This window comes from Solanum lycopersicum, chromosome 4 (assembly GCF_036512215.1).
Source record: "Solanum lycopersicum chromosome 4, SLM_r2.1".
In the NCBI taxonomy this organism is placed as follows: domain Eukaryota; kingdom Viridiplantae; phylum Streptophyta; class Magnoliopsida; order Solanales; family Solanaceae; genus Solanum; species Solanum lycopersicum.
The window spans coordinates 61,904,341-61,925,924 of record NC_090803.1 but is presented as its reverse complement, the minus strand read 5'-3'; the positions used below and the strand labels follow the sequence as shown (position 1 = coordinate 61,925,924).

The window sequence follows — 21,584 nt, the reverse complement described above, 5'->3', positions numbered from 1 at the left end:
ATGAATAAGATTTTGCATAATTTTCAAAAAAAAAGTTAATAATATAATTTGTTCAATATATATATTTTTTTTTATCTTTTATCAATTTAGTTGCTATTAAATTCTAGAAAAATTAATGTATTTGAATAAAAATGAAAAAAAGCAATTAGTTCTTTATTTATAGTTTAAATCAATAAGCTTTTGAGAATAATTATTTTTAGAATACATGACAACAAAACAAGGATCAGGAATTCTCTTTTGTCTTCATACCATTTTATCATTTCTTTTAAATGGTGTGAATTGCTTATGTAATTTTTAAATATATAAATTTTATTTTTGAAAATTATGTGATTTCATATTGATACTTCTAATCGTATCACATAAAGTGTAACTAATCAAAGGCAATCACCTCTTGTTTGAAGTGATAAGCGGATAATAAAGTATCTTCTACCACGGAGAAGCATAATGCCTTGTTGCAATTTTACAAATAAATATATTTATATACTATGTGTGCAAGTGAGGTTTACATACATTAAGACTTGAGCTTATGAAACGTAAAATAAATCTTTGCCTTTGCCTTATGGCCTTCTCTGAGGTTTGAGTATCATCTACCTATGAAAACTTTGTACTCCAGTTAACTATACGAATCCAATCTCTGGTTTTATGACTTTTTGAATGAATTGAGGCAACCATGAATCATACAGACGGGGTTCCATCTTGATCCCACAAGGCCATGATTGAATCTCCGATCTCTGAATTACCTAAACGGATTAAGTAGAAGATTCATAACAAAGTTTGAGCAACGTATCGGGGCATTACTAGTCACTGTCTCTGTCTGAAAAGGAAGAAGAACTGCCTGAGTAGTCTGTTGAGTCTGAAGGAAGGTATCAGCCAGCATTTGACCAAGCTGGACTTGTGCTAGTGTTGTAATGTGCACATAATCCATCCCTAAAGGTAGCCCTTTGGCATCAACAGTTCTCACATTTGGAAGATTAATACTCAGTTGAGCTTTTCTAACCTGCTCCATATAAGATCCAATAGATGATGCCAATGCCACCTAAACACACACCAACCAAATAAAATTAGCCATATGTATTCAAATTTGCCTCAATAAATGTGTGGACCACTCTTAAGTCTTAACTAACACCAATAATGACATCAAAAAGAGTTGTACATAATTGAATTTGAATTCCTAAAACCTACCCCCCCCCCCCTTCCTTCACCTTTACCTATACACAATAGACTTCATACACCTCATAAGGAATAATGCATATTTTACCATGTCTTCCCCCCTTTAATATGCTAAAATGAACAAATAAAAAAAAAAAATTATTTTTAATATAGTAGACAAGTAAAAGTGAATGTCACGAGTATGTGACTTGCTGATAAGGAAAGAGAGCAACCATTATACGATACCTTAAATTTTCATGTGGTACATAAATAGAGACTGACCAGCTCCATTCGGAAATTGGAAAAACAAAAGTAATATATGGAAGTACAAGAGTCAAATCATTGATTTTCCGTGTCAATTCAACAATTAATAATTAATATGAAGAATTATATATTAAAAACTAATACACAGTAATATATTTTTGCCGACTAGAGTAATATAATTTGAATGAGTAAAGATATTTTTTTACCTGAATGACAGGCAATGTAGGTGACTGTAGATCACGGAGCACATTCTTGAATAATCTCTTCAGTCTAAATCTGTACAATTTGGCATCTTCAAGAGTCTCTGTATCACTCTCACCTTGGTACCACAACAAAGCTTGAAGTTTTCCACCTCCTTGCAAAGCAGCTTCTGTTCTCCTTATCATATGATTATACAGAACACTGCCACGAGCCCATTCGCTTATATTTGTTCCTCCAATAGCACAAGGCACCAAACCGATCACTCCAATACTTGGATCTCTCTTCAGAACTGAATTGGCAAATGACATACCTGGCCCAACTCCACAAACTTTACCCAAATCTATGTCTTGGTGAAGTGGTTCCTGAGCTTCAACCCATGTAAGTCCTGCATTGAGTCTGAGGATGTTTGAGTTGGATTGACATTCTGGTGGAATCACACCATCCCATGTCTCATTAGCCAGGCCATTTTGGCCATGGTTAATGACACCACCTCGGCCGGACATGTTGCTTTGTCCGGCTAATATGAATATGTTTAGGACCTTTGAAGTTGAAACATCTGCTAGATCTGCTGTATTTACCCACCTGATGTGTGTTAGAAGTATTAACCAAAGAAAGGAAATCATTGTTTTCTTGAAATTGAGGCAAAACTGTGACATCAAGCAAGTGATCTGCCCATAAGAAGGAATATAGAAAGGGCTAGGTGGAGTGTGAAAAGGTGAGAGGAGGTTGCTGCCTAATTGGCCCAATCTTAAAGCAAGATGTGTTGATTTCTTTATTACAACTGTATTGGGATTTTTTTCTCTTAAAACCCAAACCTACCTTTAATTATCAGCTGTTGAATAAGACTAGGAGACAAACTTTTTGGTTGTTCAAGTTTCCACATCTAAGCATATGTCAGTTCCACCTATTAATCTACTACTACTGTTTTCATGGACACTTCATATCATCGTTGTCCTTAATTATCACTTTCATTTCCATATCCTAGTGTTAAAAAGTGACTCATAACATTGGTCTAGGTGTCTTTTCATTCCATTAAAATAAGGCCACAAAAGTTAAGCCAACATACACAATTACTGTAATCCACAGCAGTTGGAATTAGATGCCCCTCCAAATCCCCCAAAAAAGGGATTGCAACTTTACTAGCAATACTTATCCCAAAAATGAAAAAAGAATTGACCATCTTTTACCCCATGGTCACTAACTTACCAATCCTTGAGGGAAAAGAATATATTAGATTGCAACAAGATTTTAACGAGAGGTCTTGCACAAAGCATCCCGCATTAGCAGGGTCTAGAGAAGGGCTGCACCCTAGGGGTGTGATGTAGATCGTCTTTTAATGGCTACTTCCACCTATTTTAAAGTTAAAAAAGATAAAGTTTCTCCACCTATTTTTACTGGTGAATCTCTTTCTAGAATCGAAATCTATTCGAGCATTCAATTGGAAATAAATAGAATATGAGAAATTCTAGAAAACACAGATTACTTGCCCGAGCAAACTGGAAATAGAAAAAGTAAAGCCAATGCAAATCTGCTGCTGCAACATTTACACCTATAACACTAGAAAATAAAAATACAGAAGCATTGCATTATCTACGATGCAGTCTAACAAATCAGAAATATGTTCCACTGCGAAAGGAAATGATTTTCATGACAGATGACGAAGATTTGAACATTGTTCTTCCTCAGAAGATTCCAAACAATTACTATCCACAATGAGAACACCACCTAATTAACCATAAAATCATGCAATACTTTCAAAAATCTGCAGTACATCTTCATGATACTGTTAGAACAAAACGAAAATACTGGATGCAACAATATTGAAATATTTGGTACATGAAGCCATGGTCTGATAGATATGCATCGAAGTCGATCAAATCTGAGTTCTCAAGTACTGCAGCATCTAGAGGTTATCAGATACTTCTAGAATATAACACTAGCAAACAAGTTTACTTCAATGAAGAACAAAATGTGAACAGTCAACACAGAACTATTGAATAGAGCAACAAATTGGATCGAACGAAAGTACTGGGATCAATTCAACGCCAGCAACAGCAGCAGGGTCCAAACGGAGAGTAAAGCAATAACTTGAACCAATAATTCCGTAACGCTGCAGAGTTTGAGCCTCTTGTTCTTCAATTTCTCCTTCACTATCTCCATCTTCAATTCCACCGCCTCTTTCAAATTCTCCTCATTCTGAAATCATCAAAAATCAAAAACTTCAACAACAAAAATTTCCGAACTATATATCATATAATAATCAAACGCATGTAAAACAGAGTGAAACGGAAAGTGATTGAATACCTTGTTTTGGTTAAGATTCGCATAATCTAGAGTAGTATTTTTCAGCGATGAGATGAGAATTGCAGATTTAGCACATTGAATTGCGACTTTAGGCTTGAGAGCTTCAGCTATTTCTCTTTCACTTGTGATGTCCTCCATTTTCTCTCTGTTTTCGCGCTTGAGAAAGTGTTCTGTTTCACGTGAACGTTATGATTGTAAAAAGTACTTTCCCTCTCAAAAAGTACTCTCTATATACTGTGAAAATTGCATTTTTGTTGCGTCTGACAAAATTTTTGACACTCAAATTTGCGTTAGAAACTTATTTTTATAATATTCGAATAATTTTTTTTATTTCTCCACTCGTTAGGAAATCATGAATGGCCGCCCATAAAATTTTGGAAAATTTTGATATTTATATCCCAGAAGTTCCCGAATTTTTTGGACACATTCATTCAGCTAATACATTGCAAATAATACATTACTCTCGAATATTTTTATAATCAAAATTTAAGAAATTATAATATTTTAAGTTGTATATTTCTGTACTTTAAATACTCATATCTCTAATTTACTCGACCACTTCTGAATTGTTACACCTATTAAAAGAAAACAATGATTTACATAATGAATCTTGTTACTTTATGAAGTTGATGAATCAAAAACTTAATATTTTTAAAAGATTCTTATTTTTTTCAAAATAATTAATTAAAAAAATTATTCTTTCTTAATCTGTTCACAATTGACAAGTAAAGACCGCACGAGAGAAAGACCAAAAACAGAATATCCTTTCTTGTGCCTTTAAAATGACACCCCATTAAACAGCCATGGCCCATGCGTTTGTGTTGGGTCAAATATTTATACACTAATCTCCGCCCTTGTTTTCAGTATCACATATTAATCTCCTAGGTTGAGTTTTCTATCGCACTTGTTTAAAATACTTTTGTGTTGGGTCAAATATTATACACTAATCTCCGCCCTTGTTTTCAATATTACACACTAATCTCCGAGGTTTAGTTTTTGTCTAAATTCTGTGATTATGGCATTAAGCGTATCTTGTACAACTAAACTGTGATTTTGGTATCAAGCATCGTGCTCACCTCTAGATCCTTTTTGACTCGAGAAGAGCTCGACTCTATACGTACTTGTTATTTCCTATATAATTTGCTTTTGAGTCTAGAGATGACTTACTCATTTACCCGTAACGAGCATGCTTAAAATATAAATATAAATGCAAAGAGAACAGGATTCCTTTCATAGAAAATATCTGCTTGTAATTTGACTACTGAAACACCAACGAGACTGTTTACCCAGTTCAAAGAACTAACACACATTGAACACACTTCAAAAACTCAAAAGCTGACAAAGGGTTTTACTTTGCCATTATTGAAAACACAAATACTGCACTTGTTTATTAGGGGTCGCATGTGAACACACGAATTGCGACAGACGCATAGAAGAAAGATTTCAAAAGACCGAGTCTACTTGATCAGTGAGATGCTATCTTGCTACTGATTGACTTGTTAAACCATGTCTTCCAGCTTCCAGCTCCCTTCCGGATTGGTGACTGCTTACCACCATCGGCTGTTTTCTCGCCCTGTGATGACTTCTTGAACAGCATGAAGTTCCGAACTCCAAGCGATCCAATAGTCTCCCATGGACCAAGAGCTGCAATGTGAACATAAGCACAAGTAAAATACTCCATTGGGACAAAAAACAAGAGCCTCTATAACACGGGACAACAAGCAGTTCATCTACTAATTTAGAGTGAGCACCAACGGTACATCAAACACAGCGTAATCCCACAAATCAGGGTCTGAGAAGGCAAGTGCATAGGCAGATCAGAGGGTACAGAAGGAGTTCCCCATATACCCTCAGCTCTCAACAGTTTGACCTTTTCTCCAACAAACACCAAAATTTTACAATGTTGGAACATTAAAAGCATTTTAGAGCACAAAACGAACACACGTACAATCGTACCAGATGCAAATTGTTCATATGATTTAAACAAACTAATCATAAAGTTGAAGCAAGCAGCTATAGCATATCAACAACAAACTCGAGCATATGCAACTTGATAATCAAACTAATAACAGGAACAAGTTATTAAACATAATCACAAAAGCAACCAAATGCAAGGAACAAAGAGCAAACTTAATGATCTAACAAATCAAGTTTGCACAAATAAATCAGCATCGTCAAATCAGCAAAATTATACAAAAGCCAGCTAATTTATAAAAGCAAGCAAAGCTACAGAAAAAACAAACTACTTCCTAACAAGCAGAAATCTCAATACAACACAATTCAGAATACATCAACTAGATAATCAGCACGAGTTTAAAATTTTCTGATGCAAAAAACAAAGAGCGGACCAAAAATTCTCACCAACAAAACACAAACGAAGCTAGATACAACACAAACAAATCACCCATATATATAATTTATAAAAAAAGGGTAAAAGCACAACATCTATTATATTTCTATACATGATGATATAGTGAGAATTACCTTCAGTGCCAGCACTGGGGCAATAAAGCACAAAGTTACTGAAGTCAGAACCAAGAACAGGAAGGCGGCCTTCCCTAGCATAAGCTTTCATTGCAGTATCAATAACATCAGCCACAAGCTCCTCTTCATTAACAACAAACCGGATCGGACCGGCACTTCCGAGAACCGTAATACTAATCAAAATCCGGTTACCTTTTCCGGTTTGATTCTTCTTTGGCTTGTAAAGCAACATCTTGTTTTTAATTTCAAATTTTTTTCTGATAATTTTCCAAAATTTATTTTCAATCATACAAATCAGAGCAAAAAGAAGAAAAAATCACGATTTCGAGAAATTGTGGGAAAAGCGAACAGCGTTTAAGGGTCAACGCCGAGGCAGCGGAAGTACCAGCCTTCTTTGCAAGAGCCAAAGGAGAAAGCAGATGAAACAGAGATCCCCCTTTTTGGTGTTAAAGGGGAGATCATTAACAAGTTCTTGAGGATTTCTACCATTCACAATGGAATTCGAAAGAAAAAGAAAGAAAACAATTCTTAAGATGAAAGAAACAAAGTTTTTTTCGAGAGAAAAACAACGATGGATGATGAGTTTGGGCTGGCGATGAAGAATAATAGTGGTTTATATAGAATTAGGGTTAGGGTTTTTGTTTTCCTGTATATATAGATGTTTCTGATTTTCTCTTTCTTTCTGATTATTGCTAAATAAAGCGATTGTTTTTTCCTTTTCCTTTTTCTTTTCCTTCTTGGTGTAGAATTAATAAAATCAAATTCAACCCGTTTAATTCGTTTAAATTTGGGTGGTTGATTTATTAGCTCAAACTTTTTTATAACACTAACTGATTACAGAATATTAATTGCCGTGAAGTTCCAATTGATTCATAAAAGAATTTTATCAGAAAAAATTATTTAATTCTTTTTTTACTTTTTAATTTGAATTGCTATATATAATTATAATAAAAAATAATAATTTTATTAGATAATAAATAGTTATAAAAACTAAATAAAATAATGAAATTTAATAAATATAATTTTAATTAAGTCTTGATCTATTATATAATTTATTACGTTATTCATTTTGATCCAACTTTCTTTTGATCTAAGGATGTGTTTGGTACGAAGGAAAATATTTTTCATAAAAAATGTTTTTCTAGAAAATATTAACGTGGAAAATAAATAGATTTTAAATTTATTTTTTCATGTTTGGTTGGTGAGTAAAAAATATTTTTCGAAAATGATTTTTAGTGTTTGATTTATGAATGAATATTTTTGAGGAACATCTTTTATTTTTATTAGAATAGAAAATAATTTATGAAATAAAAAAAAATTAAAAACAATTTTTTTGGGGGTGGGGGTAGTGGGGGAGGCAGGGAAGGGGGTAGGAGTGAAAAAATAAATTTTTGAAGTTGATAGTATTTTTAAAAAGCAAAATTAATTTTTTGAGGAGTTGGGGTGGGGGGCTGGTAGAGGGTGGGTAGGGGGGCTGGCCGGGGAGGCAGGAGTTTAAAAATAAAAATTTGAAGTTGAAAAAATTATTAAAAATAAAATTATTTTTTTGGGAAAGGGGGCTGGAGTGGAGGGTGGTCAGGAATCAGGTGAAAAAATAAAATTTTGAAATTGAAAATATTTTTATTTTTTAAAAAATTGATGTTTTACTAAAAAAAATGTAATTTGAAATTGAAAGAGAGATTTGAAAAAATTGTTTTTTCTTAATTTTTAAGGGAAGTTATTTTCCTTAATTTTGAGAAAAATAAGTTAAATTTGAAAAACATTTTTCAAAACTTTTGTCGCAATCAAACATGAGAAATTTAAAAAATATTTTTTAGAAAATATTTTTCTTCATACCAAACACATTCTAAATATATGCTGAGTTAGTTAAATTTATCTTAATTCATTATGATCCGATTAATTATCATCCCCTAGGATGCTTAAATTTTTTGTTTTAAAATTTTTATGGTTCTTTCTAGAAGACTGGGATAAACTGCACCGACTCATTGTACAGGGATGAGCATCACTGAACAGTTCTAATCACATACGGCTCATTCGCATAAAGCCACAAATGTACAAAAATAAATATATTGCCAGATATACTTTATGATGTAAAAAGAATATTAGCCCTGGATATTGAAAATTATATATAGTGAAAAATTGAAATATGAAATGTGAAGTTACGTAGAACTTTTTTTGTTCTGTTTATTTATTTATTTTTATTAGATACATAATATTAAGAAAATAATACTAATTAACAGTAAATTTATTATTTTACCCTTATTAATTGATAGAATTCTAAAATTAATTTATCCATTAGAAAAGTTTTACGTATTTATAATAAATAAGAGAAAATATTATTTTTTTGGTATGTTAAAAATTACGAATAAAAAATTAAAATTAAATAAATAAAAAGAATAAAGTGAGTACTTTTGAGAATCGAAGTTGTGTCTTTTAATTTTTAAAAATTAAAACTTTTTAGGGACCCAACCTTTTAAGTAATATATACTAATTTTTTAAAGGACATATCTTGTAATCTAGATATTATATTTTCTTTAAGAAGTACTTTTACTTATAATTTTATTAAATGAGAAGCAAAAGCAATTCTTTTCTTTTAGGCTTTGGATGGGTTATTTGAACATATAATCATGGAAACTATAGAAGAAGAAAAAAAGTATAACCACAATACCAATAATATGAGCAAGAAACATAATATTATAGTCATAATTAAAAAATTTATACACTCTGTCTTTTTGCTAGTAATTTTAAAGAAAACATCTTTAATGTATTACACTTTCCGTTTGTAATTGACCAATACATTTAAATATCCAATCCAATTATAGAGATCAAAACAATGTGAACTAAAGGACTCGAACTATTAAAATAATTGGTAAACAAGACAAACTTATTTAATTAATTTCACTAATTTAAAACGTAATTTAAAGATCTGGAGATCAAAGATCATGACTCTATGGTACATGAGATCATTTTGCAGAACAACATGTTACCTACAAAGAAAATAACATTTTGAAAAAGATCTCTACCAATCAAAGAAAATATTATAAAATTAGTTTTAACAAGAAAGAGAATCAAAAGAGAGTATATGCTGTTTAGGTTATCAACCTACTTCCTAAAAAAAAAAATACTTCCTGAATTACTTTCATAAAATTTATTATTTGTGCTTGAAATCCAGTCATATGTATAATTTCATAAACTTACGAAAGAGACTTTTATAATTAAAAGGATCGAGGGACATATATTAAGCTCACAAATATCTGACACATATTCGATTTTGATTGAAATTGTAGTTACGATGACGAATTTTATGGAGGGTCTTTTACCCAACACTATTTAATAGTGTATTTTAAAGGTATCTATGCGCTCAAGTGAACATCATAAAAATTGCATCATTTTAAATAGTAATGTGTTCACGTGCGCACACATATTCCTTTAAGATAAATTTTAAGAAATGCACGCGGGTAAAAGATCCTCTATAACGTTTGGTATCGTAACAACAATTTCGACCAAAATTTTGAGACCTTTTTTTCAATAAACAATAAACAAAGTTTGAAATTTCTCTATTCATTCTTTACACTCCCTTGGCATCACATGAACAAAGAACGAAAATTTTATATTAAATGTTTACACCCAACACTGAACTATCGATCGTGAAGCTATCAGATTGAATCAATAGTACATCTTTAGATATTTATTATCAAGAAAGGAAAAACTTGCAAACTTAGCCAAAATGACCCAACATTGGCTATTTGTGCACTTACATCTGAACTTGGGTGAAAGCCCATATTTCTTTTTTTGATGGGCCGATAGAAATAGTAGACCCAAACCCAAACTTTCGCTCCAATTCAGTTTGAGCCCTCAAATTAATTTTCTCACACTCAGCCGCTTCCCTCCTCCCTCCCTTTCTGCAAAAACACCATACTATAATCATTCTCTCTCAAGAGAAAAAAATCAAATTAAAGTGTATGTTCATCTTTCTCTCTGCATATTATACCGATTATTTGCTTGTGCTACTTTGATTTTGTGATTGTGTTCTAATATTCGTGTTCGTTTAAGCAAGTAACTCTTTTTTTGTTGAAATTTTTGCTTAGTGAAGCTCAGGTTATGTTTAGTTGATTTTAGAAGCTCACAGTTTGTAATATACCTCTTGCAGAGATTATTAGTAATGGGGAAGAAAAAGCAAAAGATTGTGCTACCTCCTGATCTTCCACCGGAAGTTCCTGATGAAGCAGTCGAAGTATCAGATGAAGACGTGCTTTTTGTAAGCGAAAATCGAGAATATACTGGATTCTTGTCGAATTTGGATACGAAGTCAATTAATAAGTAAGCAATTATTGGCATGTATATGTGTTTATTCTCACTCTATGTTGTTGGAGCTAATGCACATACAGATATGTTTGTTTTTTTTTAAAATAAATTTTATTTGTAAATGAGCATTTCTCGACATGTTTTTAGGTTGTTTTTGACTTTATTTTTGTGGATTGATGCATAGATAGCGAAAAATTTTCATTTTGATTTGGTAAGTTGGATGATTTGAATGTATTAATCTGTCTCTTTTGTTTGAAAAATGTTCACTCACAAGTCTACATATCCGAAAACTAGAAAAGACACAGCTCTTGCCAAGGGGAATATACTGTTTAATTGATTTGGAGAGACTTATATTTGAAATTATATTTGATATTAGTTATTTTCGGAAAAACGGGTTTTTCGCCTAACGTCTCTTATGATCGGTTGATCAACCTGATAAAAACATATGACCGGTTGATCAGATATCGATTTTCCTAAAGAAGAAGAAAAATCATGGAAGAACGATTTTAAATGCCTAGAGGGAAATTAGCTCTATGTAGGAAGGGAGTTGGAAGAAAGGAGGCAGAGGAGGATTGAGTACAAAGTATTCCAGCCTGCATATGGTGGACAGTTTGGAGGGAGAGAAACTTAAGACATTTTGAAGATAGAAGAAATTCCATTCAGAAGATCATGATGAATAGCTTCAGCCTTATCTATTTTTGGTATAAGCAGGTTTTAACGGGGGAAATGGGAGATTTAGTAGATTTTCATAGGCAAAGTGTAAGAAAATAGATGTACAAATGAACCCCCATACTCCTTTTTTGTAATTGTAAATCCTCTCCCTCGGCATTTGGTGCTGAGTTTTCTATGAATACGAGTTACCTTTATCTCAAAAAATTGTAGGATACCTATCTATTGTATAACTTGTGCTTCATTTGACACTTCCACATATTAATGTACTATATGGAGTATGCTAGAGCTTTATCTAAGTGGCCAGTGTCTTTTCCCACTGTATTGGTGTTATCCTTGCCTTCATGCTCATCTCTTATTGAAAAATTCTATTCAGTGACGTGTTGGAGAGTATTTTCCAAGATACAATAGGTAAAAGGTTAAACTTCTGGCATTGAAGGGTACTATGTTGGTGCTTTCTGCCAAAATCATCTCATCATTAAAAAAGATTTACTTGATGATCCAACTGTGTATTTTACATTTCCCCCAAATAAATGGGAGGCCAATAAACTCCTCTCTCATGATCAGGATTTCCAAACTTAAGATTGTTATTTGACTTAAAATTATTGAAGTGCTACAAACATTGCTGGATCAAATAGTAGATTTTAGTTAGAAAAGATCAAATAGGTAGAAAAGCAAGTCTATCTCAAAGAATTTGCTTCCCTTTTCTACTTCGGAATCCATTTTTTGGCCGCAGAAGTGGGTTTAATCAGGGAAACAATTCTTCCACGTTACACATGTTTGAGCTTTGGCAGGCATAATAGCTCATTTGCAATCAATCCATTCTCTCCCGTCTGAATGAGTTATTCAAACTGACACAAGATTGACAGCTGAGCATATTTTCCTGCCAGATTCTATTGCGGCCTGCAGTAATGTTTGGTTCACAGTGAACTTTTTTTTTCCTTTTCGAAAATCTAGTTTTAAGTGGTCGCTAAATTACCTTTAGCTCCCACAGTTTGACTCTTTGTTCAGAAGCTCCAGAGCTCAATTAGTTTAATGCTTATCCTAGTTTTGTAGCTTGTCAATGGGCCCATAATTCACCAATTCGAAGAAGTTCACCATATCCTGGAATTTTCTTAAGCTCTTGTAATCTTCTCACAGTATCCTGGATTATTGAATAGTTCACCCTGGTGCCCCTGTAATTGGGGGTCGTTTTCATTTCCCACTCTTGACGTTTTCCTTGGCGTTTGGCCCTTTTTCAGGTTAATCTATCTGACACTGCAACTTTTATTTGTTCAACAGGTTGCTATGTTTCTTAAAAATTGTGAGAGTGATGTTTCCTTTTGTATTTGCTTGAGTTGTATTTTTTGCTATGTTCAACATTAGAGTACGATTTAGTTAGAACATCTGTTTCTTTAAGTTTCTTATTTCCTATTCCAGTCTTATGCAAGTCTATTAACTTTCTAAAGTCCTATAACTGATCTTATTATTGTTATTGGAAAGGCATGTTACTCGTGTTGCCGATGTGAAAGAAGATGAGCTAGAGTCTCTGTATGAAAGGCGATTAAAGAAGAAGTCACTTGATAAAGAAACAGAAAAACAGGGACTAGAGGTTGATCCTGTGGATGCTCTTCCTGTGAAGACATTAGATGGAAAACTTTATTACAGGACAGGTACTGAAAGCTCTTGTTCAGTCATCATCACCCGGTATTTTACCTGCTGTAACCGTTAATTGAGTCTTTTCATGATATACAGTGCCAAAGGCTACACAAAAATCTGAAAACGAAGATAAAGATGAAGCTACTACTAACAACAAAGAGGCTGGTATTGATGCAAGTGTGGTGAGGCTGACTAAAGCAGAGAAGCGTGCCAAATTGAAGAAAATTAGGAAAGAGGCCAAGAAACAGGCAAAAGAGGGGACAGAAGTAGAAGATGTTGAGCAAATACCTCAAGCTGAAGTCTTGGTATGTGCATTATATATCCAAAAGATATGCTGTAGTGCTTGAATATCTATCCTGAAGTAATTTTAAATTGTAGATTACAATGCAAAGAGTGAAAGAGGCACTTGAACTTTTGAAAAGAGTATATATGATGAGAGTTGGGTACTACATAAGTTAATGCTGGCACCCCTAGTTGCACTGTCACTATACTGTTAATTAGTGGAATTAATACCTGGTTTCGTTGCTTCATGTTTTCCTAATTTTGGTAAAGGAGGAGATCTTAAACCACTTGGATTGGGGTGATCCTTGTAAGAGGTGTTGTAGCGTGATTTGAGCTAGGCATTTCTGTGCGAACTATTCTGGAAAATGATACTCCCTCGGACCCAAAAATCAGAATGACAAACCTGTCTTTAGCTGTCCCAAACACACTTCCTCTTTTTTTGTCAATACTCTTTCAATATATAGTATGTACGAAGTTTTGTGAGCTAATTTTTATATTCTTCTCCAACAAAATAACCACTGTTATTAAAAGCCATCAGCCATCGTTAAATAACGTAGCAATGCAAAATAAGAGATTATTGCCTTATGGAAGAAACTATGAATTTTAGATGGTGAGGTGTAAAGTAAACTTACAAGAAGCGGTTGATTTTCTGAATCGAATTTCACTGGATAAAAAAAGACAAATAATAAAAAAGAACAGGAAAAATAGGGCTTTTTTATATCAAGTGTACTTGGGACTTCTCTTATATACACTTTAGTGTCCTCTTTGCTGCTGTCTTCTTCTTCTTGAGCTTGTAGCACCTTCTCTTCTACTACCTTTGTTTTTCTGCTCCTTGGGAATCACATCTTTTTTTGATAACTGTGGTGTCCCAGCCAGCTTCTGAATCACTTCCTTCTTCTTCTGATTTCTCTCTTCAACTCTCTTTGTTCAATCACTTAAACAAAAAATTTAAACTAAATGCCAATAATTCTCTTCTGTATTTGATGAATTGGAAAATAGCTTTGCAATTCTATTTATAATTCAGTGGCGTTGTTGAAGTATATATTACTGATGTTTACTTCAAATTCTAGGATTTAAATTGTCATTACCTTAACTGTGGTAAAAAAAGACACTTACATTTGGATACAAGTATATTGATTTTTACTTCCTTGGTGTTAGGACGAAGTGAGAAATGATATGACAGCAGAAGAGGCCAATCAAAAAAAGAAGTTTAGACTAGCTGAGCTGGGAACTGCACTGCTTACTGATCCTGAATCAAACATCAAATCTCTCAAGGAGATGCTGGAGATTTCTAAAGATGGTGATCGTGACATTGCGGTACTTTCCCTTCAGTCTTTGTTGGCCGTTTTCAGAGATATCATCCCCGGGTGAGAAGTTTGCAAGAGTTCATGGGCTGCTTCTAGTTTACTTGTTGTAGTTTTTTTTGTTCTTTTGTCAACTTTACGATGTAAACAATTTACTCTTCTTACGTCTCTTCAATTTGTTCTCCAGGTATCGCATCCGTCTGCCAACTGAAAAGGAGCAGGAGATGAAAGTATCAAAGGCTGTTAAGAAAATGCGGTTCTATGAATCTACCCTCTTATCTGCATATAAGGTTGTAATAATTGATTGACATCTGAATTCATTTTATAGCTGCTAGTGCATATTGTTAGTAACATGCTTTACCACTTTGTTGTGTTCCATTTCTTTGTTTGAAAATTATTGTGCTACCTTTTTAGTGCACTATGTTAACAGACTTTTGACCTTTTGCCTTGTGGATGGAAAAATACGAATTCAGACCATACTCCATAGAAATTGTACTTCGTTTGGAATAAGAAGTATGAAACACAGGAACATATATTCTTTGAGCTGTTCTTGTTTCTGGTGTTACATGGTAGCATCTTGAGGTACTTAATGCAGATAAGAGTGCTAGGGCTGCTGTAATAATTAATGTATTCCTCCAGATTTTAGGTTGACTTATTGAATTCTCATTACATTGCAACTATTTTACATATTTCTACCTGTTATTAGGTTTGAATAAACACCAGACAAACTATTTTTTGTCCAGGGCATTGTATGAATTATCTTAGCTGTGGGATATTAAATTCAAATTATTAAAGTAAATTCATTACCTGAGAATGAGTCAATAAGTTTGACGAGTGTAAGGGCTAGCTGGACTCCTATGTTAAGCATGTTCACATACTGCAGCAACTTCTATGAAATGAATAGAAGTAAAAGTAAGAATTTGTCTTTGAAAGTGGGTCAATCAAATGGGTACAATCTAAGTTATTATGTATCAGTATGACTGTACGTTTTCTCAAATATTTTTCTTGATATATCTCGTATCAGGAAGGTAAGTTGCTGAGATGAAGAAAATTTGAAATAGAATGTGATTTTCCTATTTCAAAATGGTCTTAGAGACTTAACTTGCATCCTTAGAAATGTTACTCGTATATGTCGGATAGCAGATTCAAATATAATTCAAATATATATATGTACGTGTGTGGGTCGGATAATTTTGCTCATTACTCCTTTTCCTATTTGGGTATTAACAGGCGTATATACAGAAACTGCTAGCTGTTGAAAAGCAGGCTGTATACAAACGTGTGGCAGTTCGCTGCATCTGTATATTACTCGAGGCAGTTCCACACTTCAATTTCCGTGAGAATTTGTTAGGTGCTGTCATAAGAAACATAAGTTCTGAGGATGACATATCGAGGTAAATTATGCCTACTGCTCCTCTTTCGTTTCCTTCCATTTTGTATCTTTTGCCCTCCATGAATCCTTAATTGGGTTGCATTATGATCCTTTTCTGGTGGTTGCTTTGGCATTACAGAGGATGCAAGACAAGCTTATTTGAGGATTTAAAAGGGCTTCTCGTTAGTTAATCAATGCAACATATTTGTTTACTTTAATGCTTTACATTCATCCAATATATAATGTCTAATATATTTTCCTGTTTTAGTTGATGTAATTCGATTAGGCATATATATTAGGGAATAGTTGAGACTTATACTTTAACTTTAAATTATGAAGCTGAACCTTTAATTTTGCTATATTAAATCCCTAGCCAACTTTTTGCTAATATTAACTTTAAAATCTTTTGTTAAAGAATGACAAAAGTCTCACATCAGTGGTTAATGAGGTGGATGGACTCTTTATAAGGCTTGGGCAATCCTCCTCCCTTTGAGCTAGCTTTTGGGGTGTGAGTTAGGCCTAAGACCTAATTTCAACATGGTATCAGAGAGGGCTCGTCTCACTCGATGTTGGGACCCCCACAAATCAAAAATTGCCCACGCACCAGATGCCAAGCACTGGGCGTGAGATGGGGTGTTAAAGAATGACAAAAGTCCCAAATCGGTGGTTAATGAGATGGGTGGACTTCTTGAAGAATTGGGCAATCCTAAGACCTTTTGGGTGTGAGTTATGCCTAAGACCTGATTTCAACAGCTTTGATAGTGGAAGAAGAAGTTTTCGTTTTAAAGAGGTGAGCTTAGTCTTAGTGGCAATCTATACTCCCCAGACCACATGTGGGATTACACCGTATTTGTTGTTGTTTTTGCTTCTTGTCTTGTCCAAGTTGAATGCTAATATGTCATTTCAAGATATACTAAATTGCTTTTATTGGCGAAGCTTGAAAATCTGTTGTAGAGTTCGTGCACTTTAAAGTTATTGAGATATGTTGCATTGTTTTGTAGATTAGTCCTCTCTCTCCATAGATGCATGCTGATTGTGAAACAGAATATTCAATTTTTTTTTTGATGATACGCTTGTGCCTCCAGGATATGCTGTTTTTGAAGTATCAACTATGTTCTCTCAAGTTTATCTATCTACTGCTTGTTGACAGGAAACTTTGCTGTGCTACTGTTAAGTCACTTTTCACCAATGAGGGGAAGCACGGTGGTGAGGTAACGGTGGAGGCTGTTCAAATGATTGCAGACCTTGTTAAAGCTTCTGATTGTCAACTACATCCTGATTCCATTGAGGTCTGCAATTTTAATACCGACACTTTGGTTTTAGGATATTTTTTCTAAGATTGTTTATGATGACATATTGAACTTAAATATGATGTGAATTTGAAGCATATATCTTGGGTATTGGGAAAAAGGTGAATATTCCAATGTTAAATGTGGTGGCAGTGTCAAATAATTGACAGAGAAGATGGCGATAAATGCTAGTCCACATATGAATTAATACTCTCAACAACATCTATTCAAGTACAGGGTCTACACTAGATTTAGCAGTGGGAGAATGATTGTCCTCCTAATTTGATTTTGTCATGCTCAGGTGTTTATGTCTCTGACATTTGATGATGATCTTGGAAGGCGCGAAGCTCAAGATGCTAAGAATAAATTTAAAAGCAAAAATGCCAAAAGAAAGGACCTTAAGGAGCAGAAAGAATCAGCTGCCAACGAGAAAAAGAGAACACGGAAAGAGATGATGTCAAAGACACGAGAAGAGGTATTCTTTTGCCAACATGATCTGTGACTGGACTTGTTAAGTGTAAGTTCATTTGCGCATCTCATGTTTTTACAGGTCACCACAGAATTGAAGGCTGCTTCATTAGCTACCGATGTTGCTGAAAGGAGAAGGATGCAGACTGATGTATTATCAGCTATCTTTGAGACATACTTTCGTGTCCTAAAGCATGCAATAAAGCCTAGGTATGTTTTTCTTGCTGATGATTGAGTGGAGCATGTCAATCAGTGGATTCAATTATCATGAACACTCTAGGTTTGAACTTGAACCACATCATAGAACTAGTTCTCAGTGAGGAAAGAAAAATACTGTGCTTCCATTTTCGGGCTACCTGTCGTTTATTGTTATTTTGGTTAAATTGTATTTTGATTTTATGAGAAATCCTGTCATACAAATGTATAGGGAAGTAGAGAATCTCACACAAAAACATGATCCTTTGTAGAAAGCTTTCTAGCTTTTAGAGAAAAAGGAAAATCCTAGGAGAAAAGAACACATGATTGTCAAGTCAGTCAGTCATTTCCTCTCTCTTTGCAAAACTTTAACTAGCCATCACTATAAAAGAACGAGGTATATGAATCAAATTTGCAGTTGAGATCAATTTATGAAATCAGAAGAGGATATCTGAGGAAGACGAACAGGAAGGAGAATGAAGACCACTTTTCATTTCCTTCCTTATTTAATTGATTTTCTCATTAAGAATTTAAAGAAGACAGATAATTTTTTGGATGATTCAGTGCCCAACTCTTTGGATTTGATAGCAACCCACTATGTTTTTTGCTTGATTCTTTCTCAGAAAATAACTTCACTGTAATTGTTTCTCAGATCAGAAGCAGGTTTCTCATCTCAGCCAGCTGGAAGTTATCCACTTCTTACTCCTTGTCTTAATGGAATCGGGAAATTTTGCCAGCTTATTGACTTAGATTTCATGTCTGATCTCATGAATTATCTGAGAAAGCTTGCCAGAAGTGGCAATAGTTCTGATGGCTCTTCCAAGGATGTTTCAGCATGTCTGACAGTATCTGAAAGGCTCCAGTGTTGCATTGTCGCTTTCAGAGTGATGAGAAACAATTTGGACGCACTGAATGTTGATCTTCAGGATTTTTTTGTCCAACTTTACAATCTGTTAATTGAGTACAGGCCTGGAAGGTAGTTCTCTATCTATCAAATTACTATGTTTCAATTATTTGGCATTGGTAATCTTAACTTTCCACCCTATTTTTTTCCCACATCGGCCTTTTGGGGAGGAGGAAAGATTTGTACATTTCAACCACCTCTCTGAGTACCAGAGTTGGATATTTATCCTATTAGTCTGAGGTTACGTCATCTAAGGCTAGAGTAACATGGTTAGCCATCTTCTTTGTAAGCAGGGATAAAGGTGAGATCTTAGCTGAAGCTTTGAAGATAATGCTTTGTGATGATCGACAACATGACATGCAGAGGGCTGCAGCTTTTATAAAACGTTTAGCTACATTCTCTTTATGCTCTGGGCCTGCAGAGTCCTTGGCTGGTAACGACATATTTTGCTAATCATCACTAGACTGCTATTTGTTTTTAATCAAGATCATATATGTTATGATTCAGGGATCTCATTTGTCAAACTATTGCAGCCTTGGTGACTTTGAAGCATCTTCTTCAGAAGAACGTCAAATGCCGGAACTTATTAGAAAATGATGCTGGAGGTGGTTCTGTTTCTGGTGCCATTGCGGTATGAACCAGTCTTCTTTTTGATTAATTATATGACATTCATGGTGTAATCGGTGTTGACTAGTTACTTACATAAGTTGGTTTTACTTTTGTATCTTTGAAGTTTGAATATGGATCAGTAATGCACATGATATTTCTGAAGAAAATAAGAGAAGTCCACCTCTTCAGCCCTTGTGTTCACGGACACCGCTAATTTGTTCCCCAGCTTTGTTATATACTTTCTTTTGGGTGGGGGTCAGGGCAGGTAGGAACCAGAGGCATGGTAACATAGGGCTTGAATCTGTTGACACTACGGTGGTATAGGAATTTTTTAGAGCATTTATATCTACTATATTCAGGAGTGGGCAGTGCTGATGCAATGTACTTCTCGACTTTTCATTGTGTTTTCTAAAGTCATCGTAATGTATTGAACTTCCCATCAGGGAAGCTGTGGAAATGTTCAATGACATTTGTTTTCTGTGCCACTCATAGTACCAACTATATGCTTCATACTGAAATGACCCCCTTCTCATGAAAAGAAATGCTTCCCAATTGTGCCACTCATTCAGTAAATAGTTGAACCTCTAGAATGTGCTGATGCCAATTCTTTTCTGTTGCAGAAATATCAACCTTATGCAACTGATCCGAACCTTAGTGGTGCACTTGCTTCAGTGCTTTGGGAGCTTAACCTCTTGTCAAAGCATTACCATCCAGCTGTTTCTACAATGGCATCCAACATTTCTATGTTGGGCACTGGTGATAACCAGATTCACCTGTCCAACAAATCTCCTCAACAAGCTTTTAAGGAGTTGTCACTTGAGCAGGACTCGTTCATCGTAAAAGTTGATCTCAATGCCAAGAGAAAAAAAGGAAACGCCTCACTAAAGCATATAAGTGAGGGGGCTGACCTCGATTCCACTGTCAAAGTTGATGAAAATGATGTTAAAAGGAAACTCTCTGAGCATTATTCGCTGCTGCATGACATAGCTGAAAATGAAAGACTAAGAGGGGAACTTGTTGGGACAACATTGTCTCTGAATCTATATGAACAATACAAGAAACAGAAGAAACGAAGAACAAAGTAGACATTTGTTGTCTACGATTTTGTAGGTAGATCTATTTAAAAAGTTTAAAGCACAATGTACTATTTTTGGATAGGAAAGTGCAACTCGCGATTGTTTTGCACAAACTGGGCATAATGCCCCTATTCTGTTGTATGGATCTGATTATTTATTTCGATGTCCAGAGATATGTCCCAGAGCCACACTTGGTTGGAGCATGTCTTGTTTCTTCCTTACCCCGACCCCTCTCTTCAATTTTTTTTTTTGTTTATCCTCTTATTAATCGCGATAAGAGGAGAGAAAAATGAGGGCTTATTGTCACTGACAAGTGTTTTGTGTACACTATTCATTAAGGGAATGGAGAAGTTACATTGTGTATCGATGCCCAGACTCTTTACCACTTTATAATGTTTCAAAATTCTTGCATGTACCACTATCGAACTGTGGTTTTAGAAGAAAAGGAAAAAAAGAACAGGCATGTGAATATTTTCAGATAGGTTGTATAGAAATTGGTCGATCCTATTTGGTTAAAAATCTTATTAATAAATTTCTGTGTTCCTTTCATTAAGTTATTAATAAGTTCCTAGATAACAAGTTTAAAAGTTTTTCATCGATGAGATCAACATTTATGATAATGGTGAAAATAAGGCTTAGTTATGGAGTAGAAGGGTGACTGGTGGGTTTACAAAACATATTGCTTTGATCATGCAACAACTATTTCTGAAGATTAACATATGGCTGTTCGAAACATAAATCAATTTAGAACCTCATAGATTCTTAACGGTGACGAACTCTCTGATTTGTTTTTTTTTCTCCCGACCGATATTTACCGTGGATCTCTGACTAAATTTGAATTACGCATTTGAGATTGGATATCTCCATATCAAAAGGCTCAAATTCGTGATCTTTAATTGGAGACAAACTCTTTTTTGGTGCAATTAACTTGACACTTTAATGGTCTAATTGAATGAACTTGAAACAAATACATGCAGTACATCAACTACCTAATGTTCGATATTATTGTCGGTCCACACATATTCCCAAAAAAAATAAATAATGAAAAAATAACTCAAAAACATTCATGTT

The 21,584-nt window shown here is 34.3% G+C and overlaps 3 protein-coding genes across 3 annotated transcripts; 1 reads left to right on the top strand and 2 right to left on the bottom strand.

Moving 5' to 3' along the window:
* Positions 1–458: 458 nt before the first annotated feature.
* Positions 459–4,284, bottom strand: LOC101253776 (probable carbohydrate esterase At4g34215). The gene is made up of 3 exons (XM_004237860.5): positions 3,919–4,284; positions 1,620–3,810; positions 459–1,036 (listed from the first exon to the last, which is right to left on the bottom strand). The coding sequence occupies exons 2-3, from the start codon at positions 2,268–2,270 to the stop codon at positions 737–739; spliced, it is 951 nt and encodes a 316-aa protein (XP_004237908.1). The 5' UTR covers positions 2,271–3,810; positions 3,919–4,284; the 3' UTR covers positions 459–736.
* Positions 4,285–5,128: 844 nt separating this feature from the next.
* On the bottom strand, positions 5,129–7,195 carry LOC101253182 (uncharacterized protein At4g22758). The gene is made up of 2 exons (XM_004237858.5): positions 6,403–7,195; positions 5,129–5,562 (listed from the first exon to the last, which is right to left on the bottom strand). Exons 1-2 carry the CDS (start codon positions 6,689–6,691, stop codon positions 5,384–5,386), a joined length of 468 nt encoding a protein of 155 aa, XP_004237906.1. The 5' UTR covers positions 6,692–7,195; the 3' UTR covers positions 5,129–5,383.
* Positions 7,196–10,236: 3,041 nt separating this feature from the next.
* LOC101252872 (nucleolar complex-associated protein 3) lies at positions 10,237–20,734 on the top strand. The gene is made up of 14 exons (XM_010321871.4): positions 10,237–10,362; positions 10,553–10,722; positions 12,859–13,028; positions 13,111–13,319; positions 14,455–14,663; positions 14,788–14,890; positions 15,831–15,994; positions 17,123–17,261; positions 17,563–17,736; positions 17,812–17,939; positions 18,577–18,900; positions 19,122–19,261; positions 19,362–19,459; positions 20,058–20,734. The coding sequence occupies exons 2-14, from the start codon at positions 10,565–10,567 to the stop codon at positions 20,520–20,522; spliced, it is 2,481 nt and encodes an 826-aa protein (XP_010320173.1). The 5' UTR covers positions 10,237–10,362; positions 10,553–10,564; the 3' UTR covers positions 20,523–20,734.
* The last annotated feature ends 850 nt before the right edge of the window (positions 20,735–21,584 follow it).